Raw genomic sequence first — 20,002 nt, 5'->3', positions numbered from 1 at the left:
GTCTGTGCTGGACTCGTAGATGAGGGTGGTTAAATGACACCAAACCCCGAGAAGATTTTTATCGCATGCTGGGAGGCAGACAACGTTTTTACACCGGTTCTGCAATTCCCGTTCCATCTGAGGGAATATTTCGTTGTGTCAAGGAGGCTGCTGCACCCCTGTGCTGGGACTGGCTAACCGAGGAGGTGTTCCCAGGATATTTGGAAGAGCACTTGGACAGGAAAATTCCTTCAGTCATTAGGCAATTAACCTGAGGAGAACATTTACAAACGCTACGGACAGAGGAGAACTCGGAGCCTGGTTCTCGCTGATGTCGGCTGCATTTGTGTTAAATTATCTGCGGCTCGCGTTTCTCTTTCTGGGTTCGCTTTCAAGCTCTAACCCTGCTCCCCCGCAGCGCACGTCTTTCCACCGTCTCCCCCACCTCTAAACCGCCTATTTTTTGTTTTCCCCCCCCCCCCAAAAAAAAGGGGGGCAATCTCCAGACGAAGCAAAGAGCAAGAGCGACTGTCTCATGCACGGTTGGGCTAAACGGGGCGAAGGGCTTCCGTCCGCCGAAGTGGGGAGGGTCGAGCATCCCTTGGCCTCGAGGAGCGGCGGGGCGAGGCAACTGACCTGCCGGGAAGCGGCTCTTCGGACCGGCATCTTCTCAGGAAGCAGAGAGGGAGAGGGAAGAGAACAGATGAAAGCTCTTCTTGCGGGAGCAGTGAGAAGTGCGGGGGGCCGGGAGCCCCCCGCTCCCCTCCTACCCCGGCTGCTTCATACCAGTCCTTTCCCTCCCCTTCTCTCACGCGAAATCCAACCTCGCCAGGAAGCTACGAGTGTGCATGTTTTTATTTCTCACTCAGGCGGAATACGACAACATGTGAGCCTTTTTGGGGTTTTTGCCTATTTTTTTTTTTTTTTCCCCCTAAACCGGAATTGAATTTTCACCAGCGGGGACAAGGAGAAGCAGATCCCTGCTGAGGCTGAAGGGACGGTGGAACTCTTCAGGGGACCTGGGGCAGCCGCCCATAATAAAATAATTCACCGAGACCGGAGCTGGGAGGGAGCTGACAACGCCTTCGGGATATACCCCTCACGGCAGACGCGGGAGCGAGCTTAAAAATGCCCTGTGGTAGGGGAGAGGAGAGCCTGGGGAGCGAGGCGTGCAGCGAGGGCTCAACCAGGGAGCGTGGACCCATAGCAGCCCGGGCAGGATCAGTGTCTCTCCATTGTCATCCTCCCCTTTAAAAAAAAAGGAGAGGGAGAGAAAAAAGTAGGCGGATTGCAGTGTCTGACTGCCCAATGGCAGCCCCGAGTCTCAGGAGAGTTGTAGAGAGAGGGAGAGAGAGAGAGAGAGGCACTTTCTGCCATCCAAATCCCTTAAACCATCCTCATTCCAACACGAGAACCCACTGTAACAACTTCCAACCACTGAGACATGACAGGCAGGAGCCCAGAGGCAGCAGCAGCAGCGAGAGCCGCAGCAGCAGCACACACTCTGCACAGGGAGCAGCATTAGCACCAGGGGAATACTAGACACATCAATACAAACAAACAAACAAACAAACAGACAAAGCCCCCCCAAGCCCAAGGGACTGGATTCCAACTCAGATTCAAGCCACAGCAGACACCAAAAAGGGTGGGGAATTACGACCAGGGGGGGCCCAGGAAGGAATAACCAAGGAAGCGAACTCCAAGAGTGTAAACGGGATTCAGCCATGATCCTTTTTTCATCTCGCAGTGTGTTACTCTCAGTGTATTACCCTCAGATTTTCCTCATCCTTACCAGTGGGAGTTACCTGTAAGTGATCCAGATTTTTTTTTTTTTTTTATTTTTACAAAATACTGTTTGCAATGACCCCGCTAGCAGCTACCTAAGGGCAATGCGCAAAGCGAGCAAGAGGGAGCTGGGAGAAGCCAGCACGGGCGGCAGCTCCGTGAAGTGCGTGGTGGTGAGGATGGTGGTGGCTGTGGCGGCGGAGGAGGAGGTGCTGCTGCTGCTGCTGTGCTGGCGGCGGTGCTGGCGCTGCCGGTCGGAGGCTGCCGGGGGAAAGTGCACAGCGCCAGGTAACTCCCGGGGCTGCCCCGCCGGCGCGGCCGGGGCGGCGCACCTTGGAGGGCGGCTGGGCGGCGGGGCACGGAGCGGCCGGCGTCTCCCCTGGGGACTCCGACCCCGACTCCTCCTCCTGCCAAACCGGAGATGGGCATCGCTTCGCGCTCGTCGGGGGGAAGTGTGTTTCTGCGCGGAGATCCCGAGGAGCTCGGGGCCGCTGCAGCCGGCGGCGGGCGAGCCCCCGGCGGCGGAGGCTCTTTGCTAGCCGGCTGCTTTCGCTCCGGAGGGATCTCCAGTCCCGCAGTTACAGCTGGCTCCAGGACCTTTTCCTTGTGAGGAAGGGGGTGGAGGTAGGGGTGGGGGAAATGAGAGTCGGTGGGTGGGACTGCAAGGAGTTTCGCTCTCTTTTTTTTTAATATCTATATCTGTATCTAACATTGCGGTGGATAAGGAGCGGCTGGGTTAGTCTGTGCGGGCTGCGGAGAGAGTGCCCGCCGCCCTGCTCCTGCCGGTTACCCGGCATATCTCTGCCTCCGCCGGGCGCCGCGTTAGGGGGTAGAGGGGTAGCGGACCGGGGTCGCCGCCGTTGTCCAGCCGCGGTGCCGGGGGAAGCTGGTACCGGCCGGGGATTCTCGCCGAAGCCCGGAGGGGGTGGTGGGCAGCTTTCCCGGTTTTCTGCTCTTCCTCACCCTGAGAAAGACCTGTCCGAGCTTCGGGGCAGGCGTGGGAAGAGGAGGGCGAGGGGGGCGACAGGTCCTGCGGCCGGTGGAGCCGGTTTAAAAGGGGGAGCCCTCTCCCTCCCTTGGGCAACCCCCCAGCGCAGGGGCAAGCCGTGCTCCTCCGGTCAGGGACTCGGGGATCGGGTGCGGGGAAACTCTGGGGGTGGCAGCGGGGAGGTCGGGTCCGGCTCCGGCTGCCAGGGGGCCGTGGCAGAGGGGCTCCCCTTGGCCCGGGAGAGCTTTGGTCGAGGACGAGGAAAACCCGCCTCTGTATCCCCTGCCTCGCATGTCGGGGCCAGGCGGATCTCCCTTGTCCTCCACCCCCGTGCTGAGGTCAGGCTTTATGGCAGCCCGGAGGGTGTGAAATTTGAACTTCTGCCCCTAAACTGCATGTGGATTTATGTATATGTATATATATTATATATATAATACCTTTTCCACCTGTATACATGCACGGAGCACATGCACATAAACAAGCACGTGTGCGTGTGCTCCTGTGTGTGTATTTTCCGTGGGCTACGGAAAAATATAACCCACCGCTATGGAAGAAAAGTAGGAATAAACACACCCATGAAAAGAAACTAAAAGCCTATTTTTACATTCTTAATTCTTAATGAAATGCACATGCCTTGGCTACCGATTTTTGAAGGCTCTTGGTTTATGGAAGCCCGTTAGGTTTAATTCAGCCAGAGCTGCCCGTTTCTACTCACAAGCTGGATTATGTCTGCTGGTAGGTGACCAATAACTTGTAAAAAATTGCGGTGCTTTTTTCTTTTTTTTTTTTTTTTTAACAGGAGAAAGGAGTCATAATAAATAAATAAATACACCCTTTTTAATATAAGCGTAGCCATATTTTTCTCAAACCCGTAGGAAATTACTATCCTACCAAGTTTTCCTTCTATAAATAGTGCAAATCTTAAAACAAAAGTTTTAAACCGCACACCAGATGCTGGGATGCTAGCGGTTTCCCTTGCTGTGTGACATAATTATAAGGTCCGAAAGCAAAAGCTATAGAAGTATAATAATAATACTAAGGCGACTGCTGAGGGGAAATACAAGGGAAGCAATGCCTGCTTTATTTAGAGCGGGCTTCTTGGGGATCTTTTGAACGCTGCCCCGCGACAATGAGAAGTCGTTGAGGATAAATAACGCTCCCTCGCCTTTCCCGGTGCTATCCCTGGTTCATCATCCCCTCAGCGGCGGGTCACTTGGAGCTGGACCCAGGGAGCGGGAGCCGAGGCGGCTATTGCAGTCCAGCAGAGCAGAAGGGAAAGGGATCAGGAGGTGAAACACAACAAAGCGGAGCCCCAAAGCAACGCGCACCTCCCTCTCTCCATCCATCCCTCCCTCCATCCATCACCCCGGAGGGAGGGAGCTGGTTGCTTCCTCGGAGAGAGACTGTCCGGCCTCCTTTCCCTGCTCCCTGCTCCCCCTCCATGCCACCCCCTGGCCTGCTTGTTGCACCTCAGCCGTGACCCCGCTTTTCTCCCCTGCAAGCGGGGAGCCGCTGAGGGGAGAGCCGGGCGCGCCGCGATGCTTCGCCTTGCTCCCGGTTGAAAGTTAAAAGAGGAGTTATTTCAGTGCTTAATGGATAGTAGCCTAGCGAACTTGTGGTGTTTATCTTGTGGGTAAATATACTTCTCTGGCTTACTAATGGTAGCTTTTGAAGATTAAAGCCTGTTCGAGTATTATCTTCTGGTGTCTGTTTCTGCTACCCGCGCTCTCTCTGGAGGGGAGGATGCTTCCCAAGCTGTTATTTAGTGAGCTCTCGTGGACTGTCAATGGTTATGTTAATTTTGCCCGAGATCTCTATCGTCTTCTGGCTGTGGGAACAAATCCTCGGCTTCGGAGCTGTTGGTCCTTTAGGGATAAAGACGCAACTACCGGGGCAGTTAAGTAGAGCAGGAGAGAACGGAGAGCGGGGTATCCGTTCGTGTTCTGTCTCTCCCGATGTGTGTTCGGTGGGGCGAGCGCGATGCAGCTCGGCTATTCCACTAGAAAAGCTGGAAAGCATAAATCCTCTCGTGCTGAAAAGGGATTTTCAGGGCGAAAAAGACAATGATGAAATGAAATTTCATTTTCAGAATGAAAAAGGCACTGGGGCCTCAGTGTTTTGTGCGGGGAAGAAAGTCAAGTTATTGTAGACTGTATTCAAAATCAGTTTAAAGAACCAACTCCTTTATAAAATTTATTTCTGTATTGTAAGTTTGCTATCTGATGAAGTGATCTTCTTCGGCTTGCCTACTAACATCTGTAAAAATGTAAAAGCTTTTTCAACCAGGAATAATTGGTGTCCGACTTTCTGAAACAGAGAACGGATGGCAGCTAGAATAGCTGGTAGTAGGATGACTGATGCATTTTAATGCTCTGGACATATTTTGGTAATCCAATTACATATTTAAAGTATAAAACTGACATTCAATACTATCAATGTAATTAGTATAAATGTCTAAAACACAGGATTATGTCTAACACCGTCTGGCACCATTTCTTGCAGTGCATCTTTTGAGTATCTATGTGTCTGTACACATAGACAGATTTAGCTTCTTCTAAAGAAGATGGTGCTAGTCTAACTTTCCATTTGTGTACTCCTTTCACTGGTCATCTTCTTTAGGGTTAGATGTATTCAACAGCAACGTGAGAGTTGGTTCTTAAGAAGCTTATTTCAGGGATTATCTGTGGGTACATAGAGTTAATTCAGTTATTTGCTATAATGCAATCAGGAATAACTTGTAAGAGAGTGTGTACGTAGGAATAGCAGCATAAATCTTTAAATCAGCTACATAGTCTAACATCATAATGCAGGAAATAATTTGTATTAGTGAGAAGATATTACTGGCTGGTTAGGAAATGTAGAGGGAGAAAAATCCCCTGCACGTTTTGCATCCATCCTGCTGATGCTCCCATGTCCTTAGAATTCCACATCTTTTACAACAGGTCTTCTTTACACTCGTGGGAAATGGCTTAGAAGGGATGCTTGTTTTTCATATGTTTTAGAAAAGTACTTATTCCTAATCCCTCAAGATTAGGACTGCTGGAGATGGTCCCTGAAGTTTGTCTCTTAATCTGTGGAGTGCAGGAGGGAGCTGCACAAGCAGAGAGCAGCCAGACTGCTCTGTGGTGAAGATCCTTCGAGGGTATAGTGGGCACAGCTTCACCGTTAATTTCAATGCTTCCATATTAGCTGGCACAGTCAGGGCTACACAGGCTGGCCCACTTTTCCCATCGCAGTTACATCAGCTGCTGTGATAAAACTGTCTGTTATGGGAACAGGATTATCTCTGACTCAGTCACTGGACTACGGCATAAATCCATTGTTTCCCTGCTTTTGCACCTCATTCCTCTTATAAGTGAGACTGTGTACTCTTTAGGGCAAGCTTACCCTCTTGACCTCTATTTGTACAATGTCCCATGCCTGGGAAGAGCTCTGTTAAGATCCTTAGATATTCCTTTTACATGGTACTGTAATACTAATCATCTATAAGAGGTTTTGGAATAGGACTTCAACTCTACTGTCTCCCAGAGATGTGCTGGCTTAAAGACAGAACAGGTGAACCTCCAAAGGCTTTTCAGGATCATCTAAAGCCAAATGCTGTTCATCAGCAGAAACAAGAAAGATAAAGAATATTTTCTTGCTGGGCTACCATAATCACTGTCAACTTGGCTTACCTGCCTGATACAGCCTATTTCCATATATTGAAGCAGCCACACAAAGATGGAAGAGGGACTGTGATATGACTTCTTGACAGCTCTAGAAGATAAAGTCCACAATTTCTCTGAGAGACCCAGATTAAAATTGCCTGTCTAAGCTCAAAGAGCTCTGGTAAATCTGTGACTGGCCACCACTATCCCTGACATGGTCTATGTCAAGCACTCAAGTTCTGAATATCCTTGAATCTAAATGCATGTGAGTGTAGACAACTCTCTCGATCTTTTGGGGCAAGTAGGCTCTGGGAATTGAATGTCAACAATGCCTTAAAATTGAGAAAAAGTAACAACTTCAGTAATTATAAGGAAAGGTGGCTGCATCCATATTTTGTAGGATGACCACATGATATTATTACATATGTTGCATTACTAACATAATATAACAAGTGACTATAAAGCAACATGAAATATTCAGATGAGTAGGTAAGATTAAATGCAGATATGCTTGCCTATTAAACAAAGAACAAGGCTAATCCCTCAGAAGACAATCTTTCAAAGGAGGTGTTAAAGAGCTAAACAAAGTGAGCTGCAATTATACAGTTAGACTGACAAACACATTTTATGTAATGGAAAAAAATGCACCATATGTACCTGGCAACATGGCATGCTAAAGGTAGAATGTTGCCAAGTGTTTTCTCAGTGTATGAGACTATGCAATTTGGGCTGAAATGCTGCCAGAGAGATTCCCAACCCCCTAAACAATGCAGTTGAACACACTAGTCCTCCCAAGCTACCACAAGCAACAGAAAGCTGGGACCAGCTATAGATCAAAGGAGTTCTGCAGACTTGCTGACACCATGCATTACAGAACTGGTTAATGTTGCAAGCTCAATTTCTTCAGCCCATAATCTTTGTATGGTGTTTACCCTCAGTGGACTTTCACTGGTGCCTTTCATGCATGCTGGCAAAACACCTCTACCTGTTAACGACTGGACAGGTGGTTTTTTGCAACTCTACATTCACCGGTCTGCTCAATTCCTCACATTATTTTTGCTCCTTCCTCCTTGATGCTTCACTGCCCTCCTGTATGGCATTACCACAACCTGCTTCAGGTTGGTATAGTATTTATATAGTATTACAGCAGCACTCTACATGGGAGAGTTACATGAGGGCCAGCCAGGCCTCTAGTCATGAGAACCATGACCAAAATAGCAATGCACAAAAGCAAAATCTCCATGGGTTCTAGGATTATGCAACACACATGTGTGAATAACCTGGCAATGAACTGAACAAACTTGCCCCTGAAAGCTTCAGGTTTACAAGCCCAGAATTACTTGGAAGGCTAAGAAAGATGAGGGGCTTGGGCACAGGAGTGCTCCGGAAGAAAAGCCAAGGAAGGCAGGTTCCTGGAGAATGTCTTTCAGTCCTTTAAGGGTTATTAGCACCCTCTCCTTCTCTCTTACTCTCCCTTCAATCCTCCCCCAAAGATAAAAGCATTCATTTTCCTTCCATTGTGGAGAGCTGCATAGGACTTACTAGCTACTTCTTGCCAAGACGACACCTATATGTTTCCTAATGCATAAGGAGCATTGTGCCTACTTTGATGTACAGCAAATGTGAAGTTCTAGATACGGAAATTCGAAGTATTTTCTCAGTAAGTTTTTCTGTCTATATGCAATATATTTCTATGACTTCTCTCTTAATATTGTTAGGACAAACCTGTCATAAAGCACTGAGTTTTCTTTTTCACACTTTCAGGCTTTCTTTCTAAAAGGCAGTTTTCTTGATAGTGCAATGGAGCTGAAAGTTAGCTACTTCTTTCAGCTCTAATGGAGTATAGGCAGCTTTTCTAAAGTTGAGATAGTTAAGGCCAAGTAGTTGTTCTTGTCATAAAAAAAAATCTTTCTTCCACGAGGAACTGACAGCAAGATGATTATCACCTATTATTTATTTTACAGTGAATCATACCTTCTTTAGAAAATACGAAGACAGGCTAAATTAGGGAATTGTTGTATCTTTTGTTGGAAATAATTTTAATAGTGCATACAGTTTGTACCCATGTCAGAGTTACAGTTTTAAACATTTATTTTCTTTTTGGCCTATGCTTGTGGATCAGATTTCCCTCATGGCAGGAACCCACAAAGGATAAAATTCACGTTTATGCAAAAATCCTGCTTAATCATCATGGTGACATAGTCTTTGTTCCAGCTGTTTGTCCAAGGTCAAATTTCACCCTGAGTTCCTAAGTAATAAGAAAAAAAGGACATCCGGTAGTACAGAAAGTGTGCAAATTAAGGCAAAAGCTAGCCTTGGATGTTTAACATGCGGCAGTAGAATTTTCCCCTGTGAAGTAGCATCAAGTCCACTTATCATAGTACTGCATGTCCCCAAATTTTTATCTGAAGTGGAGCCACCCCGTTGCTAATGAGTGGCACCACTTTCAAAACTGATTGAACTCCAGGGACTTTACTGGCTGATTTGTGGTGCAAAGGTAATGCTGATGAGTTGCATCTTCCACCAGCTCGTACCTGGACTGCACAGCAAAGTTATTTTAAAGCTATAGATCTGTGCAACATTTGGCGAAGCTCCTGTATCTTGTCTTTTTAGCTCTGAGTGCCTAAGGCTTCTCTTCCTTGGAGTTATATCCACAGCTGAGTAGGTTAATAAAGCAGGAGAAACTGCTGCAGTCAACGACTGATTCTGGTACAAGTGAGAGGAGAACCAAATAGAAAGCCAGGAGAAGCCTTGCTCTTCCAATATCCAGTTGAGTACAGACTTGACACAGTCTGCCATATTATGCAAGTTAAAGGGAATGTGGCCATAGTTCCCAAGAATATACAGCGAAAGCAATATTAATCGGAGGCCATGTCAGACAAAACCCCAAATCAGTTCTGTGCTGTAGAAAGAATCATTACGGCCTCTGGTGCCAATAAGAGCTGACATAAAAGCAAATGTTATTTATTTTTTGAGGGGAAAAGCACTTCAAAAGCACCGCGGCATTTGCTCGTTATGTGCAAGGCATAGTGGGGCAGCCCAGCTTTCAAAGCTGAAAGTAAGCGTAAGCTATAAAGATACAAACCACTCTCTCCCTGCAAGTAGGGCCTGGAAAACAATTTGAGGTGTATCTAATTTAAAATTGTGTAAGTAAGTGCTGCAGTCCTGGGCCTGGATATCATATCTACCCTCCTAATCTGGCTGAAGTTAGACATAATTATGAAATGTGATTACTATTTAATAATAGTTTCTTTCATTCATGGATCGTAAGTGAATTAATCCTCCCAGCATTCAAGTGAATTGGGCAAGGATCATTTCGCTCACCTCTGGGGTGGAATGCAGCAGCTGCAATGTAGCACACGGTAGAGCTGTATGGACATGCAGGACTAGCGCTGGTCCTGTCATCCCTGGCAGCAAGGCAAGAAAACATATGAAAAAGTCCCTCTAAAGATTATGCTTTTTCATGACAGGTTTCACTCTATGGTGAAGACAGGCAAGGTCTGAGACTGGACCGATACTTGAGATGCTGAATAGCAGTATCCTGGCTTGTGCCTGCCTCCGTTTCCCACAGCTTTAATAGGCAATAACAATGCTGGCATGGCTTGGAGGTAGGGGAGGGGCAGGAGAGTGAAAGCTGCCACAGCACTTTGAAAACGCAACACCTGGTGTAAATGTCACGTCATTACTTTCAGTGACTCTTTTCAAACCACAAGTATCTGCAACAGCATGATTGTCTCATCTGAAACAGGGCATCCCTACCATCTACTTCACCACCATGTCCAGCATGGCCTTGGGGAGAGGGCAGGGAGAAAGCACTGCTTACCAGAGTCATGAGCATCACTTCTGACAATGCCTCCTCCTTCCACAGCAGCAAGCCAGACAGACACCACGGGCACAGCAGGGCCAAGGACTGCTGCTGGCCTTGGGGTGTGCGGTGGCCTCTGGCAGGCTGGGTAGCAGGCAGGACATGGTTAAGGGAGTGCTGAGGGGAATGGCAGCATCTCTCATGACTCCTTTGGCTGCTTGCCAGGGAGCCATGTGACTCCTTGGTTAAAAGAGTCCTCTCAACCATGAGGCACTTCCCCCCTCCTCCCCCTGGTTGTACCTTTTCTTTTCTGAAGTTAAAAGAAAACAAAACGTACCCACAAAACTTTCCACATTAAAGATATATTGTAGTCTGATGACTCAGGGTGAGAAATTCAAGGGGAATGAAGAGGAAGGGGGACATTTCTGAATCAGACCTGTTGTGCTGAGCCTTAAAGGAGGGGAGGATTCTGCTAGATGGAGAGCAGCACTGCTGTACAGCACAGTGGGCAAGAGCAAAGGATGGGGCTTAAATCTATTCCCTACAGCTGTGGACTACTGCTAACTCTGACAAGAGTCCAAATGGCTAAGGGTGGCAGTGCAAACAAGTATGGTTTCTTCTGGTTCCTAGCAAATTCCATTTTCTCCACTCCCATGGACTAGCTTTACAATTTTTGGTTGTTTTTGTATTATTGGCACCTCTCATCACAGTATCTGAGCACTGCCCATAATAATTATACTTGCACATCCCTAGCAGACTTCCTGGAGTCATTTGTTCTCCTCCTTTCTCTGTCTCTGGGGAAGCTCTGCCCAGGGTAGGTACTTCTGAGGGGATGGATGGGGTCAGATTATTGTTGTTAGTGTCACTCTGGTTATGTTGTAAAAGATGTATCAAAGAGGAAGTTCTTGCACTACGACCTAAAGGTCATCAGAGCCTGGATTAGTCTAATCTCCGAAAGTTTGTTCCCTAGACAGATCCTTTCGACCGAGAGTAACTTACCTCTGGGCTCAGAGCTTTGTCTTGTGTTTTATGATCTTTGTTGTTCCAGATGAGCCCAACAGCCCTGACAGAGGTCTGTTTGGTCTGTCTTTTCTTGCTGGGCAGTGATCCACTAATTTCTGTGTGGAGGTTAGGCTTCACACCTTGAACTGGAGATGAAAGAGAATAGGAGAGGTGAGGAGGACTTGAATGCAGAAGCAATATCCATAGCGTAACCACTCCTGGACACATGCAATCTACTTTGAAGTTGGTGTGCTGTTTTCATGGTCAGAACACTTTGGAAGTCATAAAGCCTGTGCGTCTCACTTTGCCTTTGTCCTGTTTTTGGGAGCAAAAGGGCAAAACATTTTGAAATTGCCAGCCAAGTGGTTTTCCAGGCTCACCCATCTGTTTGGGACTCTTGTAGGCTGCACTGAGGAGTTGCAAAAGCTGTGGCTGGTTCAGGGATGTCCATTCACCAGTAACTCACAATGCAAGCTGGGCTAAGGGTGGGGGGGGTGGGGGGGGGTGGTTCTGGACAGGATTTAGAAACAACCTTTGTACCCTCCAAACACAGTTATGCTTCTGAGCAGAACCAAGGCATCATCTTGGTGTAAATGTTCATTTTTAAGGAATGTGCTAAAGATAAAAATGTGTGTCTGCCCCTGTGTGCTCTTCTCCCCACCCCAGCCAAGCAGTGTGCTAAAGCCAGTTCCTCAGCAACAAGACTTGGCAGGTGGCACCTGATGAGATAATCATGCCCCTGGGACATTAGGAGGCATGAGGTGCAGCCAGGTGCTCCTAATCTGTCCATGGGTGTGATTTTCCGTGGTAACCACACCTTCAAGTGTTGTCTTACTGCAATTAGGAAATTTGTTCAGTTTAGGTCAAGTACTTCTATTAGGGTGCTCTTCACATCTAACACGTGTTGGCATGGCAGGAGCTTGTGGATGTCCGGGGTCACGCAATGCATGGCACTGAGTGGTGTTCCTTCAACTAGCAGGGAAAGGATCCTACTTCTCACCACTTTGCTATCTGCTTATTTCTGAACTCAGACCTTCCCTTCATGAAGACCCACTCATCTGAGCACTAATTCAGGTGCATATAAATCCAAATGGAAACTGTTCTAGTGGTCTAGTGGCAAGTGTCCCTGCCCATGGCAGGGCAGTTGGAGTACATAATATTAAGGTCCTTTCCAGCTCTAACCATTCTGTGATTTTATGATTTTATTTCCTATGTGTCACCAACAAGGAACCTTTTAAGAGTTTGTTACTTTAACTTCCTGGGATTTCAATTTTGCAAGAAGTTCTTTAAAGACCATAACATATGAGGGCCTTATTGCAGCAAAAATCAAATGACAGTTCCTTCTTGTAGGTAGAAAATGCCTTGCTTTCAGGGGCTGGCTTGCATTTCAGTCTTACTACAGGTATGGGAGCTAGGTGTTAAATCAGTCTCGTAGTGAAAAATACCAGGCAGACACCCATGTTCCTACCTTATTATTAAAGACTTTATGTAATATGGTCCAACAGACAATGAAGCGCTCTGGTTATCAGAGAGGTGAATAGGAAGGGGAGGCCCCCAGCTGCTTGCAGAATTTGTTCCCCATGTCTCCACTTGGGCAGAGCTGCCATTGCTTGTCATGTCTGCAGCAATACTGTAAGAAGTATGAAATAAAACACACAGAAGTGGCTTCAAGTACTGCCAAGGTCTTGGTGTGACTCTGGGGAAACCATTCCCACCTTTGTCCTCTTCCAGCATTGCCTGCTCGGGCTGCAAGCAGGGGAAGATCTTTCTCTGTCTTCACACAGGAAAGCACATGCAACATCTCAGGAACTGGCCCATCACTCAGGTAGCCTAGATGCTGCCTCATTCAAAGTTTAAGTTTAAATTTTGGCTCCATCCAAACTTTGCCTGAATAACTGCAGGATTTAGCTTGCAGTATTTTGGTGGGATAGTGCTGTTTATTGGAAAGAGGGACTGGTGTATTTTACCTCTCTAAAATGAAAACCACTTTCGGTGCTAACAAAAGTCCTGCTTTTCTTCCTATTGCAGAGATACATTTTTTGAGGTGTATCAGGTCTTTGCTTACATGATAGTTGCCATTGTATATCTAATTAGAAATCAGCTTTAGCTTTTTGACAACAGCTGGCACAAGTCATATTTCACTCTAAGACATCTTGTGAGATAATTAAAGCGATGACTGACAACATAGCACAGCAAAAGGAATGTTTCTCAAAAGTAGAGCCACATTACAGGTTGTAACTGTACACATTTTGTTAAATGCAGCCCTGGTAGTAGTATAACTACTCTGACTTTAATGTATTCCCCAGAAGTTAATCTGGACTATTAGTTTTTGAGAGCAAATCCTGAAATTCTCTCAGTTTCTGACTTCTTTTTAAATTCATGTTTAAATGCATGGGCATGAATATACTGGTTATGAAGGGTGCCTGAATCACAGCCCTGGAAAATGAATTCCTCTCCTTACCCACAAAACCAGTGCAGCACAAGCAGAGGGTGTGTGAGCTTCCCCACTCCACCCCATCCTTGTGTCTCATCCATGACCTAGAGGGGCAACCTCTAGCTAGGCATAAGCGGGTGGCTCAGTCTCTGTACTTATTTAATCCTTGGCCAACCTGCTAAGGCTGCCAATAAGGGTGCCAATTGTGGTGGTGGTTTCTGTGATGTGGATAGTCGTCCACTGGGAACTGGATTAAGATCATCAACTCATTTCAAATACTCTAGGCCACAAAGCATCTGCCAAACAGTAACCATTTTTTTGGTCACTACTGACTTGGGTCATGTTTGGATCAGCGATGAAAGGCTCCATATCCCAGCACCAATCCCCTGAGCTGTAGAGTTTCCCGGAATACTTTTTTAAAGAGCAAACACATTATTTATTGTCCTGCATTCTACTTTGATCTGCTGATCTGCTGTACATATTGACCCTTTAAGGTGCATAATTTTCGTTATTTGATTGTAGAGGCTTCAGATGCTGGAAAAGATTTTGGAAGATGACAGGTGGCAGATCCATGTGGTGTGATCCAAAATGAGCTCCCAGAGGCAGTGGTTACACACTCTGGCACCTCATCTGGTGTTGTTTTTGGATCTAAAATTGATCTTACACCTTCAAACTTACCACAAAGTCCCCCAGCAGGGAAACTGCCATTAAACTGAAGAAGATCACATTGCTTCCTTTGCTCTTGTTTTTTTCAGAGATAGCTAGACATCCATGTCAGATCTGTAACATCAACCAGCTTTGCTGGTAGCTCTCCCAGCAACAATTATATTGTCAGTGGTCCCTGCTGAACCCACCGTAAACTTTTGTGTATACCCACGAGCAAGCCCATGTTGTTGTTGCGGGATGACTTATTTCACAGATGCTGCAGAACTGCGGGAGGCAGAGGCTAAATCATTTGGCTCAAATCACACAGCCCAGCAGGGCAGAAAGCTGGAGTGGAATTTTCCTGATTTCAGCCATGCCCCCACATTATTAGCACACCTGAGAGTGGAGCTAGGGCCAGCTGAAATTCTTAGTTTAGCTGGCAATGAATAATACTACTTCTTGTGGCAGCTTCTCTTTCCCAGAAGAGACCCAGTCTCAGAGAATGCCTGGGATGAGAAGCACATTGTCAGCAGGCTGAGGATATGTCTTTCTGTTTTTCCTTGGATAATACAAAGCTGTGCAATATTGCAATCAGCTCTCCCTCGAGCTGATGCAAATCCTAAGAGGTGATTGGATTTTTCTTTCCAGGGGTTGTTTGCATTTACGCCAGCACAAAGGCACTACTTTGCTTGCAATAGTTCCTCAGAATAGTGAGTCACCTACCTTGCTCTCTATTACATGTGGAAGTGAAGCATGCTGTGATATCAAAGGAGTGACTGCTCAGATGACACAAAATTCTGAGCATATCCATTACAGCTATGGATGTTCAGAATCAACAGATAGAGTTAAAAATGATATTATTGAGTCAATGGTATTTGTGAGGCTGTAGTAGGATCTGCTTTCTATCACACAAGAAAAGTGCCAGCAACAACTTGCCGGTAGATACCTCCAGTGGTTTATTGGTGTTAGACTGGGAAACATATATTTTGGATTTCCTCTTCTTTTGTTTAAAATAATAAAAAAAAAATGTTTTATTCAATATATCTGAAGGGGGGCTATAAGGATGCTGGGGAGGGACTCTTCATTAGGGACTGTAGTGATAGGACAAAGGGTAACAGGTTAAAATTTAAACAGGGGAAGTTTAGGTTGTATATAAGGAAGAAGTTCTTTACTGTAAGGGTGGTGAGGCACTGGAATGGGTTGCCCAAGGGAGCTGTGAATGCTCCATCCCTGGTGGTGTTCAAGGCCAGGTTGGACAGAGCCTTGGGTGAGATGGTTTAGTGGGAGGTGTCTTGGTCCAAGTCATGGCTCCATCACTTGGGCAGAAATTTAGTCACCTGAGAGCAGCTTTTTTGCAACTTAGCAGACTCAGCATGAGGACCACAGTCTGGACAGGAGCATAGCCAGGAACCAGGAGACAAGCATGAAAAGAAAGCATGAACAGAGCAACTCAGGAGAGCTCAGCCCAGAGCCTCCCACTGTGCTGCTGAGGCTTATTTGTCCCCAGAAAGGATGTGACTGACCATTGCTGGTCAGGAAGAGAGACATCAAAGGGCAGAGCACAACGCATAGCTGGCTAGTTTCAGCTAGCAGAGGACGATCCCCCTTTGGAGGAGGGGAGAGAGATGCAGGAGAGGGAATGTAAAAGAGGTAAGAGACAAAGAGCAATTTACATCAATAAGAGAATTTGGCTCTGGAAGAAGATTTTCTGCATGGCTGCTCCACATAAATTGTGCTTAGCTCTACAGCTGCAGGATTTTGGGGTGTCTGATGAGGGTCTTTAAAGACAATTTTACTATTTAACTCCCATCCATGAAACCAAAAGCCTTATATGGGTACAATTTTAAGTTTAGAGATTCGAAAATGCTGTAATACCAATGGTTAAAAAAGACATGAATTAAAGTGTCTGTTTACAGGATTTAATCTGTGAATATTGGGGCAAATGTACTCTTTGCCCTGAGAGTCCCCAAATGGAAGGCCTAGCTACAATACATAATACTACAATTCTTCAGTCACAGCAGATGCTGTGTAACACTGGTGTAAGGCTGAACTGGGACAGTCATTGCTGAGGGGATGCTCAGCTTTTCTTTCCTGTAGAGCACGAATTCATTTCAAAACCCAAGCTTTCAGGGGCTATAGCATTGTTTGTGTGCAGCCAAACCATGAAGGATTTTCTTCTCAAATTAAATTCAGCTCTTTTCTTCCAAACTCTAGAGCTAACTCTTTATATCAGCTGACTGGGATCCAGTTTTTAAAATATATATAGGAGCTATTGCTTGGCACAGAATAGAGTCATTGTTTTTTATCACATTCATGCACTACCGTGGTCTAGTTTATTACTTTGTAAACTATTTTGGGGATGTATCTTTGTTTATATAAAACCAGGTCCAGTACCATGCATATTTCACATCTTTTCTGTTGTTTTCTTCATGGACATAAATGTGTATAAAGGGTTTACAAGATTCAGAAAGACTCTGGAGAAGGTCCTTCATGACTGACTATGAGTGGTTTGGGGATCTTCTTTTTAGCTTTGTTCAGAGTTCTTTTTCCAAAGTTGCACACAGTTTTACCTGAAATTGGTGCCTGATATGCGCATACATGATTACAATCTATGTCTCACAAACCTAATTCTCAAAGTTTCACTCAGCAATTTTCACTAGGGACATACACGTGTGGACTTAAGACTAGACAAATGTTAACTCAGGCTGGCTATTGTATCTTATCCTTCTGAGGAGCTCAAATTAAATTCCCTGAGATGAGCAGAGAAAGACTGTAATTTGAAGTAAACTGTTTTACCAACTCTAATATCAGTGTAGTTGTGCCGGTTTCAGTCTTACAATCACAGAACCATATTTTTCTTTTTCTCCCACACCTCTATTCCTTCCAATATTGTTTCTAAAATAAAATGATTAAGGAAGGAGATAACTGCTAGAAAAACACATGAAACTGAAAGGAGTCTCAGGAGCCACTCATGGTCCCTGTTGGAGGATTCTGCCCTTTGGAATAAACATCAAATGTGAGGTGAGATTTGAGACCTGAGATGTGAACCCCAAAACATGTTTCCCAAAGACCAGGAAGTATCTGACAAATACCTGGAGAGAGATTTGCTCACATGTTTAGCAACACACCCTGGCACACACGTGTAGTCACCCAGGCAGAAGAGTAAATGCTAGCTCCAGTGCTTCCAAGTTGAGAACACATATCTGGGCAAACATAGGTTATTATAGCTCTGGACAGCAAACCACAAAGGCATTCAAAGAATCACCACCACAACATTTTACAGAATATTATTACAACTGTCACCAGCAGTTCTGTCAGAAATCCGAAAATTGCAAAGGACAAAATTTAACTACTGAGGAGCAGGGAATTCTCAAAATTTGTCTGGCAGTATGCTGGCACGTTTCAGACCAGATGGAGAAATGCTGGACTTTTCTGCTAACCATCCTGCAGAGCACAGGGGAAAAACTAGTATCGGAACAATACTCATCTACATCTCTTCCTTTAAGATCAGTATTGCACTACCTCTGAGCTGGACTGTCTCCAAGGACTAACTCAAACACTGTTCTTTATTGAAATCTCATTGGAGCTGTGACTTTGGAAATCATAAAAGAGAAAGAAAATGGAGCTGTGCTCAACTGGCTTATACCTGCATCACCTGCCCTAGCAAAATACGTCGCAGTAACACTGCAGTTAAATTAATACCTGTGAGTTCACATAAGTCATCTGGTTGGGCATTACCTTTCTCCATGCCTCCTTGATGCAAGAGGTTGTCAGAGGAGAAGTAGAGATTTGGATATAAGGATCTGGGAGTTGGCACTTCTGGAGCTTGGGAAGCTTCCACAGGAAGGGTTTTGGTGGCTTGAACCCTTGGGATATCTTCTAGACCTTCCTTCTTCTAGGAAAGGTGCAGAGCTTAAATTCCTTCCTTAAGTCCCACAGCCAACAGTGGCTTTATCCATGCTGCAACCCTTTTAGCTGCTACTTGAGCAAAAAGCTATTTATGAGCACATTGCCTTAAAGGTTCTGGTTACACTACTAGGAGTGAAATGGTTAAGCACACTAACTGCCATTTTTACCAGATTTTTGGAAAAGCAGTTTTATAGCATGAACTGTGCAGCTCACAGTTCTCTCAGAGCTGTTTTCAGGTTCCTTGCAAACTGAGTGGAACAGTAAGGTTACAGTAGGTTGTATGTTGAAGGGCTAATGATCTAGTGAAGAAATTACTCAGGATCAAAATGGTGCTGCAGCTTCCAAATAGCTAACAAAGACACGTTAATGTCATTGGCCCCGATTACTCTGTGTGAGAGCCTGCTAATATATGTGCAAAGTGTTGCTGTGTGTGTGTAAACTTCTGCCAGCAAAGCACTGTTGCCTCTATCATTGTATGCTCAAGGATGTTTTCCTGGACACCCACACATGGCACAAACAGATGCTGTGGGTGCTCCCCAATGCTGGGATGTGATTGCAGCCAGACAGTGCCCAGGGTGATGCCGGCAATGCCTACCTTTCGTGTTCTTGTGTGATGCCCTGCATGGAAAAAAGATTTACCCTAGAAATACCCGAGAGTGTTATGAAACATATTATTTTTGCTACTGGTCATGCCCATTTCCTTCTAAATCCATGTGTTTTTAATATTAAGAATTCAGGGACATGTCTGTAATACAGTATACACATTGTGGAGTTGTGAAAGTGTCCAGCTGTGCAAAATTCAGCTGGTGCTGCCCTAATGATGTGTCAGTTGGTGTAGATCTGGAAACTGAAGTTCAGCATCATGTCCTCTCATTTTGGTTCCAGTGCTGGATGGGATATTTGGCTATCTAGCACAGTAATTTATAACCAGAAGAAAATGCAGTTGTACTTTTGTAAGTGTGAAAAGTCTCCTAACCTACAGTCCAGAAGGCGAAGGAGATTGTGTCATTGCAGCTGCTTTTCAGACACCCTAACGCAACTACCTACAGAAAAGTGCGGATTGCCCCAGAGTCAATAAGTATGATTGTGTAAGGCCTAGAAATTGACAGAAAAAAAACTCCTAGCTCCTCAGTGGTACAGCACAATCCTTTCCAGTGGTAATGACTTATAAGATATTACACATGAAGCCTGTCAATCATCCAAAGCTGACTTCTGCACCTCTGACGTAGGAAATACCAATTGTGGGGAAATATGTTTATTTATGTACTAGTGGTTTTATAACTGCTGCTTAGGTTTGGAGCTTCAGAAGTAGCTCCAGCAAGCCTGGGTTAATGGACTGAGAGGAAGAGAGGTGCAGGATAAGTAATGTAGGAGGCATTTCCGCAGCTTACCAGCTGATATCACCACAATGTAAGTGATATCAATGTATGTGCTGAACAAAGCAATCTCTTGTATTGGGTTCCCGCCTAGCTCAGTTCAGCAAGAGGCTGACGTTTTGTGGCCTAATCTCACCAAAGTACTTAAGGCTGGGAGTATCCCACTGGCTCTGGTTTGAACACAGTTGGAACATATGTGCATTTAAAACTTTCCACATGCTCTTAAAACCATGCCTAAAGCCCATGCCTGGTGTGCTCAATGGGACGAACACTGAAAGGCTGAGTGTCATCAGTAGGCACTGATGACGTGTGTGCTTCGGTCACAACATGCTCCCTCGGGTGGGCAGTTGTTTCACCAGACTGTTTTCAGTTACATATTTTTCCTGACCAAGGTTGTTTAGTTTGTCTCTTTGCTCTCAGAGAGACCTTTGC

General features: G+C 45.6%; 1 protein-coding gene across 5 annotated transcripts in view; it reads left to right on the top strand.

Annotated features, from left to right (window-relative positions):
- WNT7B (Wnt family member 7B) overlaps positions 1-20,002 on the top strand; it is a 96,396-nt gene that overhangs the window by 5,837 nt on the left and 70,557 nt on the right. Inside the window, exon 1 of one of the 5 annotated variants that reach the window (XM_062634936.1) lies at positions 1,361-1,786. The exons of 1 other annotated variant lie outside the window; for it this stretch is intronic. In XM_062634936.1, coding sequence (XP_062490920.1) covers positions 1,704-1,786 — 83 coding nt within the window. In that variant the 5' untranslated portion in view covers positions 1,361-1,703. Of the gene's footprint in view, positions 1-1,360; positions 1,787-1,852; positions 2,053-2,224; positions 2,389-20,002 lie in introns of those variants that run through there. 3 more of the 5 variants (XM_062634940.1, XM_062634941.1, XM_062634939.1) reach the window with 3 other exon arrangements.

Source organism: Pezoporus occidentalis, unplaced genomic scaffold, assembly GCF_034315485.1.
Source record: "Pezoporus occidentalis ecotype Australia unplaced genomic scaffold, CSIRO_AGI_Poc_V1 ctg44, whole genome shotgun sequence".
In the NCBI taxonomy this organism is placed as follows: Eukaryota; Metazoa; Chordata; class Aves; order Psittaciformes; family Psittacidae; genus Pezoporus; species Pezoporus occidentalis.
Note: the sequence above shows the minus strand (reverse complement) of the source record. Positions and strands in the feature narration are given on the sequence as shown.